Source organism: Saccopteryx leptura, chromosome 7, assembly GCF_036850995.1.
Source record: "Saccopteryx leptura isolate mSacLep1 chromosome 7, mSacLep1_pri_phased_curated, whole genome shotgun sequence".
Lineage (NCBI taxonomy): Eukaryota > Metazoa > Chordata > Mammalia > Chiroptera > Emballonuridae > Saccopteryx > Saccopteryx leptura.
The window spans coordinates 7,198,128-7,211,913 of record NC_089509.1 but is presented as its reverse complement, the minus strand read 5'-3'; the positions used below and the strand labels follow the sequence as shown (position 1 = coordinate 7,211,913).

At 57.6% G+C, this 13,786-nt stretch overlaps 1 protein-coding gene across 1 annotated transcript in view; it reads left to right on the top strand.

Annotated features, from left to right (window-relative positions):
* GLI2 (GLI family zinc finger 2) overlaps positions 1-13,786 on the top strand; it is a 283,170-nt gene that overhangs the window by 245,318 nt on the left and 24,066 nt on the right. Inside the window, exons 5-6 of the mRNA XM_066344832.1 lie at positions 659-844; positions 13,273-13,474. Coding sequence (XP_066200929.1) covers positions 659-844; positions 13,273-13,474 — 388 coding nt within the window. The remainder of the gene's footprint in view (positions 1-658; positions 845-13,272; positions 13,475-13,786) is intronic.

The window sequence follows — 13,786 nt, the reverse complement described above, 5'->3', positions numbered from 1 at the left end:
GGCACCTCCCAATTGTGCACACCTGGTTAAAGCTAAGACCTACCAGGTGTGTGTCATTTCCAAGCTCCCCATCCCTTCCCTGACACCACACCCCGAGGACCAGGCCCCTTGAGGGCTGGAGCTCGTCCTCCCTGCCTCTGCAAAGGCCCAGGCGGCTGAGTGAGGGCTGGAGGCAGACAGCCAGGTTCTGCAGCTGCAGCCCAGGGAGCAAGACGGCTACACAGCAGATGAGCTTTGTCTGGCCAGGCCGGCTCTCCACGGGACCTCACCCCGGACATCAGTGAGACTGGCAGGGCCTGCTGTCTGTCTGCCATGGCACCTCCACTTGCATCTTTCTCTTTTGGAGCCTCTGCTGGACCACGGGCCCTGTCGGCCTGGGGCTGGGGTCTTGGAGAGGAAGGAGAGAGTGGGCTTCACAGCTTTGACAAAATGGAGGACTACGGAGGAGAGGCTGGGGTCCGGCTTCCCCACAGCAGAAACATGCCCGCCGCCCTCACTTTGCTCAGTGGTGTGGGCCTGGGGCCGGTGGGGAGGGGGCACAGGGGGCGGAGGATGGGGTAGAGGGCACTGAGGGGTCTCCCCAGGCCGGGTGTGTTTCTCTCTTTTTATTTTCCAGATCCTGACGGCTTGTTTCTTTCTCCCTCCTTCCTACCCATAGTGGCCCACGAGCATCTTAAGGAGAGGGGACTGTTTGGCCTCCCTCCGGCAGGCACCAACCCCTCAGACTATTATCACCAGATGGCCCTCATGGCAGGCCACCCCGCGCCGTACGGGGACCTGCTGATGCAGACTGGCGGGGCCACAAGCACACCCCATCTCCATGACTACCTCAATCCAGTGGACGGTGAGTGCTGGGCTCGGCGGGGGCGGAGAGCAGGACAGGGGCAGAGCTGCAGCCGAGGAAGGTGCTTGCTGCTCCTTTGGGGGTGCAGAGCCCTAAGGAGGGCTCTGGGGCTCTCTCAACCCTGCCAGGACTGCTGTCCACAGGGGCCGAGTCTGAGCCACATGCACAAGTGCTTAGTGAGCCGCCCTGGAGCAGGAAGTGTTGTAGGAACTGCAGACGAGAACAGAGCACCCTCATCCCTGCCTTCATGGACCTTACACATACTGAGGAGAGACAGAGCCAGGAAGGGGTAGGTGGCACCAAGGTGGAGTGAGGGCACAATCTGAAATGAGGGAATCAAGAAAGAGGATTGAGCGAGGCGAGCCATGCCGAAATATGTGGGAAGCATGACCCAGCTGAGGTAACATCAGGTGCAAAAGCCCTGAGGCAGTGGTGTGCCTGATGAGCTTAAGGAACCTCCAGAAAGCCAGTGAGCCTGGCACCCAGTGAATCAGGGCAGGAGTCTGGTACCAGAGTTCTGGGGCTGGTCCTGCAGTCTAGTCAGGGTTTGATAAGACTTTGGCTTTCATGAGGAGTGGGAGGGGGCCCTTGGAGGGGGTTGGACAGAGGAGAAATGAAATATAACTTACTTTTATTATTTACTTATTTTTTTTAAGTGAGAGGAAGGAAGATAGAATCCTGCATGTGCCCTGTCTGGTATATCCACCCTGCAATCCCCGTCTGTGGCTGATGCTCAAATCAGCCAAGCTATCCTTAGTGCCTGAGGCTGATGCTCAGACCAGCCAAGCTATCCGCAGTCCCCGGGACCAAACAAATAACAGCCACTGGCTGCAGGAGGGGAAGAGGGAGAGAAGAGGGAAAGGGAGGAGGAGAGAAGCAGATGGTCACTTCTCACGTGTGCCCTGACCAGGAATCGAACCTGGAACTTCTGCATGCCAGGCCAACACTCTATCCACTGAGCAAACCAGCCAGGGCCTCTGACTTACTTTTAAAAGGAACCCACTCTGACTGCTGGTCTGAGACTAGATTTACGAGCAATGTGGACACAGGGGTCCAGCTAACAGGAGAGAAGTGGTCATGTTTCAGATTTTGAAGATGAAGCCAGAAGATTTGTTGTCAGATTGAATATGATGTTAGAAGGAAGGAAAGGCATAGAGGACAAGCCCAGGGTCTCAGGCCTGAACTCAGGAGGACAGTGTGTCAGTGACTGAGCCAGGGCAGGACAGATTTGGCAGGCGGCAGACCAGGTGTCTGTGGAGGGGCTCTTCTCGGTGCCCATTAGATACCAAGTCCTTCCCTCCCCCCGAAGGCCGTTCTCACAGCTGCTTTCTCAGGAGCACCTGTGGCCCTGATCATGAGCTCCTCGGGCAGCCCAGAGCTCCTGTTGGGGTGGGGGAAGGCTAAGCACCCCCTCTCCTCCAGTCAGTGCCACTCGACCTGCTGGCCCCAAAGCCCAGCCCAGAGACCCTGGGGTCCAGGCCAGGCTGGGGAGCTGGGAACCACAGCAAGGGGGCTTCTCCACTCCCTGAGGACAGGGAGCAGGCGGAAGCCTGCAGGAAAACCTACCTCACAGGGAAGTCCTGATCCCTACCAGGCTGCGGGCAGTCCTGTGGGGCCAGGTGGAGCCACGAGACCAGGGTGGGCCCCTGAACCCTGCATCTCCCTCCCACCTGCCAGGTCTGTGCCACTGCAATTACATCTTATTTTCTGGGCAAGGCCAAACCCCTCACTTCCTAAGACCTGGATGAGATCATGCCTCCTCCAGGAAATCCCTTCAGATGCCCTCTCACCCCCACTTCCACTGGCTCCTACTTCTCTCTCTCTCTGCTCTGTCCAGTGCACTTAAGAAGCTGCCGCGTGTGGCTCCTGAGTCCCTGTGCGTCCTTGTGCCCCACAAGATTGTTGCAGGGGAAAAGCTCTGCAGTCCTCCCAACGCAGCCCTCATGGCTACTGTCCCCTATCCCTCTCGACATGTGCTGAGGGACATAGCCAGCTTTGTTCCCAGGCCTGTTCCCCCTTCCCAGTCAGTGGTCAGCCCTGCAATGAGCACACAGTGCAGCGTGAGCTCTGCCCTATTGGTCCCTTCCGCACAGACACATCCACACACTCCCCTTCTCTCCTCCTGACAGCTCTGCGAGGGCTCCCGTAGAGAGCCACAGGGGTGTCGGCAGATGGTAAGGTTGTATACATGTGATTTGTCAAAGTGAGAAACCAGGCAACCACAGTGCAGTGCATAAAAGGTGACATTGGGCTCCAATGTCAAATGACCCCAAACGAGTCCCACCTTCTGGGACCTCACAGTGGGTAACACTAGGCCAGCTGGACAGAGGGCAAGCACCAAGCAGCCCTGGCACTGGGGTCTGGTCAGGCAGGTGTTTCCAGAGGGCGAGAGAGGCCCGTGCAGCAAGCGTGAGACCTGCTGGTGAGAATCAGCACCGCCTCTGCTCTCTCCTTTACGCACAGCGTCCCGCAGGACCCCTCCCAGCCACCCCCAGGCTGCAGCTACTGGCCCTGCTTTCAGATGAGCAAACCAGGGTTCCCAATGTAAGAGACTTGCCCAGGCTGGAAGCAGGGTTGCAAGCCCAGCTCTGTTTGCCACTAGCCTTGTTGGCTCTTTCTAAGCAGCACAGCCCACAGGACCAGCTGGTGAGCCATAGCTTCAGGGAGGTCCCGCTGGACCAGACATGCCAGCACGACCCAAAGCAGCAGGGCCACGCCGAGTGCTGGTAGAGGCGACAGAGAGCAGAGAGCTGTGCAGTGAGCTGTGGCAGACCTAGACGGCGCCTGCCTGTGGCCCGTCCTCACTGACAGCGGGGCCCAGAGCTGGTGCTGGGACTGTGGCCTCTCCTCACTGTGACAGCGGGGCCCAGAGCTGGTGCTGGGACTGTGGCCTCTCCTCACTGTGACAGCGGGGCCCAGAGCTGGTGGTGGGACTGTGGCCTCTCCTCACTGTGACAGCGGGGCCCAGAGCTGGTGGTGGGACTGTGGCCTCTCCTCACTGTGACAGCGGGGCCCAGAGCTGGTGGTGGGACTGTGGCCTCTCCTCACTGTGACAGCGGGGCCCAGAGCTGATGGTGGGACTGTGGCCTCTCCTCACTGTGACAGCGGGGCCCAGAGCTGGTGGTGGGACTGTGGCCTCTCCTCACTGTGACAGCGGGGCCCAGAGCTGATGGTGGGACTGTGGCCTCTCCTCACTGTGACAGCGGGGCCCAGAGCTGGTGGTGGGACTGTGGCCTCTCCTCACTGTGACAGCGGGGCCCAGAGCTGGTGGTGGGACTGTGGCCTCTCCTCCCTGTGACAGCGGGGCCCAGAGCTGATGGTGGGACTGTGGCCTCTCCTCCCTGTGACAGCGGGGCCCAGAGCTGATGGTGGGACTGTGGCCTCTCCTCACTGTGACAGCGGGGCCCAGAGCTGATGGTGGGACTGTGGCCTCTCCTCCCTGTGACAGCGGGGCCCAGAGCTGGTGGTGGGACTGTGGCCTCTCCTCACTGTGACAGCGGGGCCCAGAGCTGGTGGTGGGACTGTGGCCTGTCCTCACTGTGACAGCGGGGCCCAGAGCTGGTGGTGGGACTGTGGCCTCTCCTCACTGTGACAGCGGGGCCCAGAGCTGGTGGTGGGACTGTGGCCTCTCCTCACTGTGACAGCGGGGCCCAGAGCTGGTGGTGGGACTGTGGCCTCTCCTCACTGTGACAGCGGGGCCCAGAGCTGGTGGTGGGACTGTGGCCTCTCCTCACTGTGACAGCGGGGCCCAGAGCTGGTGGTGGGACTGTGGCCTCTCCTCACTGTGACAGCGGGGCCCAGAGCTGGTGGTGGGACTGTGGCCTCTCCTCACTGTGACAGCGGGGCCCAGAGCTGGTGGTGGGACTGTGGCCTCTCCTCACTGTGACAGCGGGGCCCAGAGCTGGTGGTGGGACTGTGGCCTCTCCTCACTGTGACAGCGGGGCCCAGAGCTGGTGGTGGGACTGTGGCCTCTCCTCACTGTGACAGCGGGGCCCAGAGCTGGTGGTGGGACTGTGGCCTCTCCTCACTGTGACAGCGGGTCCCAGAGCTGGTGGTGGGACTGTGGCCTCTCCTCACTGTGACAGCGGGGCCCAGAGCTGGTGGTGGGACTGTGGCCTCTCCTCACTGTGACAGCGGGGCCCAGAGCTGGTGGTGGGACTGTGGCCTCTCCTCACTGTGACAGCTGGTGGTGGGACTGTGGCCTCTCCTCACTGTGACAGCGGGGCCCAGAGCTGGTGGTGGGACTGTGGCCTCTCCTCACTGTGACAGCGGGGCCCAGAGCTGGTGGTGGGACTGTGGCCTCTCCTCACTGTGACAGCGGGGCCCAGAGCTGGTGGTGGGACTGTGGCCTCTCCTCACTGTGACAGCGGGGCCCAGAGCTGGTGGTGGGACTGTGGCCTCTCCTCACTGTGACAGCTGGTGGTGGGACTGTGGCCTCTCCTCACTGTGACAGCGGGGCCCAGAGCTGGTGGTGGGACTGTGGCCTGTCCTCACTGTGACAGCGGGGCCCAGAGCTGGTGGTGGGACTGAACAGGCTCCAGGCGACAATTCCCAGCCCTGTGTGCTGTGTGAACCACACATACTGATAAGATCTCATGTGTGAACTTGGCTTGGTGCCTGGCACATAGTAGGTGCTCAAATTAACTCCTGTTTTAACCTCTTTTCACCAGTGTCCTTTTCCGTCCTTCGAATCTTCCACTTCCTGCAGGACTTTGTCTCTCAGTTGTCAGCACCACTGCGCACCCTGTGGCTCAGCTCTGTGCCGCGGTCCTCCTGGACACCTGTCCTCCACTCCACCCCATCCCCAGGGCAGCCAAGTCTGCCTTGTCAACCCTCCCTCCGGTTCACCGCCGCCCACCCAGCACTGCCTCTCAGCTCAGGCTCATTTCCTGCCTCTCATTGATTGCTTCTCTCCCCAGCACTCTGTCCTCAGCCCCTGGGGCTCCCAAACTCTCCAGGGGAAATCTAAGCTGTGTAACAGGTGCCAGTGGCTTTCCCTTGCCCCAGCCTCCTCATTGCCCACTCACACACGCACTCCCGGCACCTGCTTCCTCGGCAGGCTCCCCTGCCCTGCTCTGGCCTCCCTGCTTCTGCCCGCAGTGCCCGTCCTTGCAGGGTGGCCTGGCTCAGTCCTGCACGATGGCCTAGGACTCGGGTCAGCTGGTATGTCTCCTGAGACACTACCCTAATCCTGCCCCGGCCCAGCTGCTGCTTTCTCCTGGGGCTCCTGGGCCTCCCTCCCTGCCCACCCTTGGGACCAAAAGACTCAGACTGCACTGGCTGACACATCTATCTCTATATTCTGTGTGTGGGAGCAGGGCTGCCAAGGAGCAGACCTCTGTGTTTGTGGGTGAGCCCATGAGTGAGTGGCAGTCACCAATGAACACAGGACAGAAAGATGCAGACTCGGTCGGGGAGAAACTGTGCTGGGTCAAGCCTCTGACAGCTTGCAGGGAGCCTGGCGGGGGGGCTGGGAACAGGGCAGCATGTGGCCACAAGCAGGCTGAGCATCTGAGAACCGGCAAGGCAGGGGAGCGGGGGATGAGTTCGCCAGCGGGCACGGGAGCACCCAGCTCACGCCGCCTGCTGCTGCCTAACTCGTCACACCCAGCACAGTCCTTTCTGCACCTCTGCCTGGAGACCGCCATTGGCTTCAGGGTGCAGGGGAAGGCGTCGCCAGGTCCAGCATTGGCAGAGTTGGTGCAGGGGGTCCTGAACCCTGATGGATGTCAGTAATAGATTTCTCCATCTTTCCCAGCCAGTTACAATTCAAGTAAATCAGAGTAGTTCGGAGTGATTTCCTGTATTTGTCATGACTTGATAACAGTTTTTCTCAAACTAGTTCTAACTAGGTCCAGACCTTTGCTTCTGCTTTTTATAATGATTTAGGCATTTCGGCTCAGCTTCGTTGTGCATGTGCTGCCCAGGTGCAGCCCTGAGTCGCTGCAGTGCTCCTAGCCCAGGCCTGTTTCGGGGGCGTCCGCGGGCCTGCCCCAGGCAAAGCCCTCCCCCTGCAGTGTTCGGCACACACAGGTCTGGGGAGAGGCAGCCCAGGAAGCTTCAGCCACTCAGCGATGGTGAGAAGGGATCTTCCCACCAAGTGCACGTCTGCTCAGACTCTCACAGAGCAAGTTGTGCAGGCCTGCGGCCTGGGCAGCTCAGCTCAGGACACTGCCTGTGGAAGGGACCAAGACCCTGAGGACATACATGTATGTTTATGTTGGGAGGCATTCGTAAACATGACCATGACATATAAGCTCTGTGCAATAGCTGGGGACCTCAAGAGCTTTTGGGAAATCAAGGAGACCAGCCATTCCCTCTCTGTGTGTTTGTGTGTATGTTTCTGTCTCGTTCATGCTGAGGGTGTTAACTGAGCATCTGCTATGTGCCAGACAGTGTTAGGTGCTAGGGACACAGGGGTGCACTGCCTACCAAGCCCTGCCCTCATGGTGCTGCTGTGGGTAAGCTCCTTAGCAGGACAAAGGCTACCATCCTGTGGCCACCCCTACCCCAGCCCCCTCTCAGCACCTCCCCTTCACACCCCAAGATGAGGCAGAACTGCGGGGCAGAGACACCTGGGCAGAGGCTTTGTGTAGGAAGACCGGGTCCCCGTCCAGCAGAGCAGTGTGCCCAGTCCACTCAATGGAAACCACCAGCACAATTTTTTACCTTACACAAGTGCCATCTGCACGCTTCTTTCTTTCATGTTAAATTTTTAATAGATTCACCTTTAGGGGGTTAAATAAATGGAAGTTAAAAATGGAACTTTCTATTCTTTCTGAAGTGGGAAACCTGATAATACCTGAAGCTGTCCCTGTCTCTGTCTGTGAAGCCTAAACTAGTCTCACTGGGGTCATGTATACATCCTGCGTTGGGGAGAACGTCATGGTGCTGGAGGAAGGCCGGGAGGTGGAGCAGCATCCAGGGGCCCCTGTGACCCTGAAAAGCCATCCCTGCGGTCCTCCCAGAGCGGGAGGGCCCAGCACAGGCGGGACAGAGGGCATTCCCAGGAAAACCCACCCCCCTCTCCTGGGAGCTCTTGGCCTCCAGGTGGTCGATGAAGGCCCACCGCCCCTGGTTCTTGCTGGAGGCTGATTTAATTTACAGCGGTGAGAGTGAGGGGTGAGTCTGCACTGGAAGGTAATGGATAACCAGTCTGGAAATCCAAGGTTATCATTCTGCCTAGTGGTTCTCTGGAGAGTGGGGAGTTCACTGGTTGTCACCAGAGCCCGAAAATGGAATTTCCCTGCGTTGCACTGTTGAGTATCCGTGATTTAACAGCGTAGCGGCGGCAGCCACAGCCGCCCCCGCCCCCTCCCACCACATTGAGAAGATTGAAATGTTTTCAATTGAAATGTTGTCTGTTTACAGCCCATATTTCCTCTGGGCTGTATATTTTATTGTCATATTGACACTAATTTGACTCAGATGTCACCTCCGTTCTGACACCTGTTCTTTATGCTGCCTGTGGGTCCAAGGGGGTTTTCAGAAACCAATTACATTGATCACACCACAGAGAGGCAGAAGGAGTTGATGATGGAGGGATGGCCAGTCAGACAGGGAATGCGTGCCCAGCTGCCACTAAGAGAAGAGACTGAGGCAGAGGAGCCCTGGCCACAAGGTCCTAGGGGGCAGCTGTGGGCTAATGGTGTGTAGGGGTCACCTGGTAAACCTGCACAAACAGCTTTATGAAGTCACTTTTCAGGCGAGGAAGCTGAGCCCAGAGCCCTAAGTATTTCTGTCCACATCCCAAAAGTAGGAGATGGTGCTGGTCAGCCTCAACCCCAATCCCCTGGGCTCCAAAGCCTAGGCGCTCTCTACACCCCCATAATAGGGAAATGAGGGATCTGTGGACAGCTAAGTGTGGGGCAGGTTAACATGCTCAGGGTACATATCCTTAGGCCATCTCCTCAGTGAGTCCAGAAAATACCAGGGTGAGGGGTCAGGCCATGCAGAAGTGCTCCCTAACTACTGCGGATCCAGGGCCCAGGAGCTTTGCTAATAAGGGTGTGTCCCGCTGTCCCTAGGGAGAGTAGTCCCAGACCTGTGCTGAGGACAGTAGCATCTAGCACAAAAATGGCTCCTGGGAAGGTGTCCTTCAGAGCCATGCTCCATGCATCCCTCTGGCTGCCCTTAACACAGGTTCCTGGGTCCACAGGAGTCCACCCAGAGCAGCGGTTCTCAACCTGTGGGTCGCGACCCCGGCGGGGGTCGAACGACCAAAACACAGGGGTCGCCTAAAGCCATCGGAAATACATATTTTATTTAAAAATGTATTATATAATAAATATGTATTTTCCGATGGCTTTAGGCGACCCCTATGTTTTGGTCGTTCGACCCCCACTGGGGGTCCTGACCCACAAGTTGAGAACCGCTGACCCAGAGCCATGAATGATATGCTGGTCAGTAGCCCATAGCCACCTGGAGCTGGGTTCTGCTGGCCCATCATACAGGTGGGGAACCAGCTCAGAGAGTTTCAGTGACTTGCTCAAAGCCACCCAGCTCAGAGCTCTCAGGACTGTTCAGGAACCTCCTGCCCTTCTCAGCTACCCCGGGGCGGGGGGCAGCACCCCTCCCCAAGCCCTCTGGGATTACGCAGGGTAACCCAGTGTGGGGGCGCCTCACGCACCTGCTGGTGTTCAGCCTCTGTCTTCGTCTCTCACCTGGAAGGTGAGCTCCAGGAGCACAGGACCGAGGGTCCGCCTTGCTCGCAGTCCCCAAGGGAACCACCCAGTGCCTGGCATGCTGTCGGCACCGCACAAGGGTCTGATGGGTAGATGAACAAACACACGAATGAGCAACAGAAAGAACTAGCGTGTGAAACAGGGACTAGATCCGAGTCGTGGCAGGAGTGGGCAGTGCTGGGCACCCACCTGGGTGAGGGCAGGCTGGTGCCCGTCACCGGTGGCTGTCGGACATCAGAACAGGCGCGTCCACAGATGAATAGATGCTATGGCTCTGCCAGTTCTGGTCATAAATCACAGGAGAAGCCACGGGAAATGAGTGCCACGCTCTTCTTTCTATTTAGTAATTTATCACGGAAGAAGTGCATTAATAAACATTTCCCTTGAGGGGCGGGAGTAACGGAGATGAATATCACTGTCAGATTTGGCCTGCTTCCTCTTGTTAAAGGAGCAGGAGAGGGTGGGAATCCAAATATTAGCAGAATCCTTTTGTAAAACTGAGAGACATGTATTTTTTACTTCACGCGATCTCCCTCACAACGCGTCTCCCCTTTCACTGTGCAGCTTATAAGGAAGTGACAGGAGTCTTTCGGAAGATTCACTTTCACATCTTACTTTGAGCTCCCTTTAAAGTGAGGATCAGCAAGGTATGAGCTCAGCAAATAAGAACTAAGAAGCTTAGAGAATGCTCATATGGACAGGGGGCCAATGTTTCGTGACAGGTGTGCTGCCGTGTGGTCCAGGTGTTTTTCTAGACTTGCTGCCTTTTACTCCAGGGTTAACACTAGGCTCACTCCCACCCACCACTCTCTTAGCTCCTGAGGAAGCTGTCAGCCCACAGTTCCACTGTGGGAGCTCTGCTGGGCTATTGGCACTATCCTTCACACTCTCCACAAGTTCTCACCAGCCCTGCATGCCCAGCCCGCTGCCCCCGTTATGCCCATGCACAGAGAGGCTCAAGGGGGCTGAGTAACATGCCTCAAGGCAGCCACTGAGCCTCAGACTGTGTGGCTGGTGCAGCCTACGGGCCCCCACAGAGTGTGTGTGTGTCCGCCCCTGCCCTCAGCAGCAACCTCCCCAAGATACCTCTCCTCCCCACCCAGAGCAGAAGCCAAGAGGTAGGTCATTTTGGTGGCCATCTACCTGCCTTCCAATCTGTTTCTCTATCAAGGCTGCCTGGCCTTGGATGAGCTACTTGTTCTGTCATTTGTACAGTGAGGCTAAGGATAGTCCCTTCCTTATAGAGCAGTTACAAAGATTAAGGAACTTAAAACTTCAGCATGCTTAGAGCAGCGTGTTTTTTCCTATGCACATATACCTTTTGTGTCAGCATTTACTGAATGCCTCACGAGCACCAGTTTCAGGTGCCCACTAGGGAGCCTCAGACTGTGTCTCTCGAGAGTTCGTACATATCTGCAGGAAGGGAGGAGGCTCTGCCTAGCCCGGGACTTCCTGACCCCCAGGGCTCTCCAGCCCCAGCCCCAGACAGCTTCTCCTGAGAGCCAGGACTCTGGGTCTCCTGTGGCAATAAGTGGCCCAGAAATGGTCTGAAAATATCACTGGACAACTCCCCACACACCAGGGTCTCTTCCCTGTCCGACCCCCACCCCAAGCCTCAGTTTTCTCTTTGTAAAGGGGTCTGCTAGTGCAATGTCCAAGTCTATGATGAGGAGGAAACAAGGGGTGGTTGGAGATGCACCTGGCACACCTCAGGGGCATGTTCATGCCCCCAGTCCCTGCTCACCCTCCCTCCCTTCAGCGGCCTCCGATTCCCTTTGGGTTGGAGGGGCTGCCTGTAAACAACTCTAGTGGCTGCCTGAACACACCCTCTATCCACACGGCTGAGTCCAGCCCGCCTCCCTGCCTGTGCTCACTGTTCCTGGGCTCTTGATGCACCCCTAGGACCCCTCCTCCCGGAAGACACCAGGTTACCCTGGCCGCAGAGACACACTGTGGAATTCTTTACAGAAATGAAAAAGAGCCAGTTATTGCCACGCACAACATAGTGGAGAAATCTTACAAACTGGAATGTTGGATAAAGAAACTGGACCAGAAAGTGTTCCTAATTTTATCTTCATAAAGAAGAAAATATTTAGACTAGGAAGACTAAGCTGTGTGCTAGAAGCCAGGAGAGTGGCCCTCCTTGGGGTGGGTCTGGAAGACAGAGAGGCTCTGGGCACTGACCAGGTCTTGTCTTTTAGCCTGAGGTGGCTTCATGGGTGGGTTCACTTGTGGTATGTTGTGCACTTTGCTGTCACACCTTAAGCATTGCTGGGTCCAGCTCTGTTCTCTGCCCACCACATAGGAGGGGGTGCTCAGATGTATTCAGTGCTCATAGTCACTCACTTAGCACCTGACCTGTGCTTCTTAAATGTCTACCATATCAGGTGTGGATCAGTTCCATTTTATAGATGAGCAAACTGAGGCTAAGAAAGGCTCCACCCTTGCCCAAGAGCCCATGACTGGAAATGGCAGAGCTGCAGCTCCCTATAGATGATCCTCCTGGGCTCCTCCTGTTCACCATCCACCGGTCCCCCTTCCCCGCCCCATACCCCCCCACACACACTATGCTGATGTGTCTTGGGTGTCCCTCTCCCCCACCCCATACCCCCCCCACACACACACACTATACTGATGTGTCTTGGGTGTCCCCCTCCCCCACCCCATACCCCCCCCCACACACACACTATGCTGATGTGTCTTGGGTGTCCCCCTCCCCCACCCCATACCCACACACACACTATGCTGATGTGTCTTGGGTGTCCCCCTTCCCCACCCCATACCCCCCCACACACACACTATGCTGATGTGTCTTGGGTGTCCCCCTCCCCCACCCCATACCCCCCACACACACACACACTATACTGATGTGTCTTGGGTGTCCCCCTCCCCCACCCCATACCCCCCCACACACACACACTATGCTGATGTGTCTTGGGTGTCCCCCTCCCCCACCCCATACCCCCACACACACACACACTATGCTGATGTGTCTTGGGTGTCCCCCTCCCCCACCCCATACCCCCCCACACACACACACACTATGCTGATGTGTCTTGGGTGTCCCCCTCCCCCACCCCATACCCCCCCACACACACACACTATGCTGATGTGTCTTGGGTGTCCCCCTCCCCCACCCCATACCCCCCCCCACATACACACACTATGCTGATGTGTCTTGGGTGTCCCCCTCCCCCCGCCCCATACCCCTCACACTATGCTGATGTGTCTTGGGTGTCCCCCTCCCCCACCCCATACCCCCCCACACTATGCTGATGTGTCTTGGGTGTTCCCCTTCCCCACCCCATACCCCCCCCACACTATGCTGATGTGTCTTGGGTGTCCCCCTTCCCCACCCCATACCCCCCACACACACTATGCTGATGTGTCTTGGGTGTTCCCCTCCCCTACCCCATACCCCCCCACACTATGCTGATATGTCTTGGGTGTCCCCCTCCCCTACCCCATACCCCCCCACACACACACTATGCTGATGTGTCTTGGGTGTCCCCCTCCCCTACCCCATACCCCCACACACACACTATGCTGATGTGTCTTGGGTGTCCCCCTCCTCCACCCCATACCCCCACACACACACTATGCTGATGTGTCTTGGGTGTCCCCCTTCCCCCGCCCCATACCCTCCACACACACACTATGCTGATGTGTCTTGGGTGTCCCCCTCCCCCACCCCATACCCCCACACACACTATGCTGATGTGTCTTGGATTGGATGTCCCACAGTGTCACGTTTCTCCAGCCCACGGGTGACGCCCCGCTTGAGCCGCAAGCGCGCACTGTCCATCTCCCCACTCTCTGACGCCAGCCTCGACCTGCAGCGGATGATCCGGACCTCGCCCAATTCCCTGGTGGCCTACATCAACAACTCACGCAGCAGCTCGGCAGCCAGCGGCTCCTATGGCCACCTGTCGGCTGGCACCCTCAGGTGAGCTTAGCCTGCAAGCAGAGGACTGAGAGTTTGGAGCTGGACGGGGGGCCAAGTAGGGAGTACCAGTGCTTTTAGCCCAAGAAGACAGACAAAACTTCATGTCCCAAACACAATTTTTGATGTGGAAAGTGAGATGGGCTTATCGTGAAAGATTCAATCACAAAATCAAGGGCCACTTGTCCTAGTATTTCAGTGAGCGTCATGGAGTGGCCAGTTCATTGACCAGCATGGGAACCACTCAAGGAGTGACAGACACTGAGTTGGGCCATACAAGTCTCTGGCTGGCAGCAGGCCTCCCGCTGTGGTCAA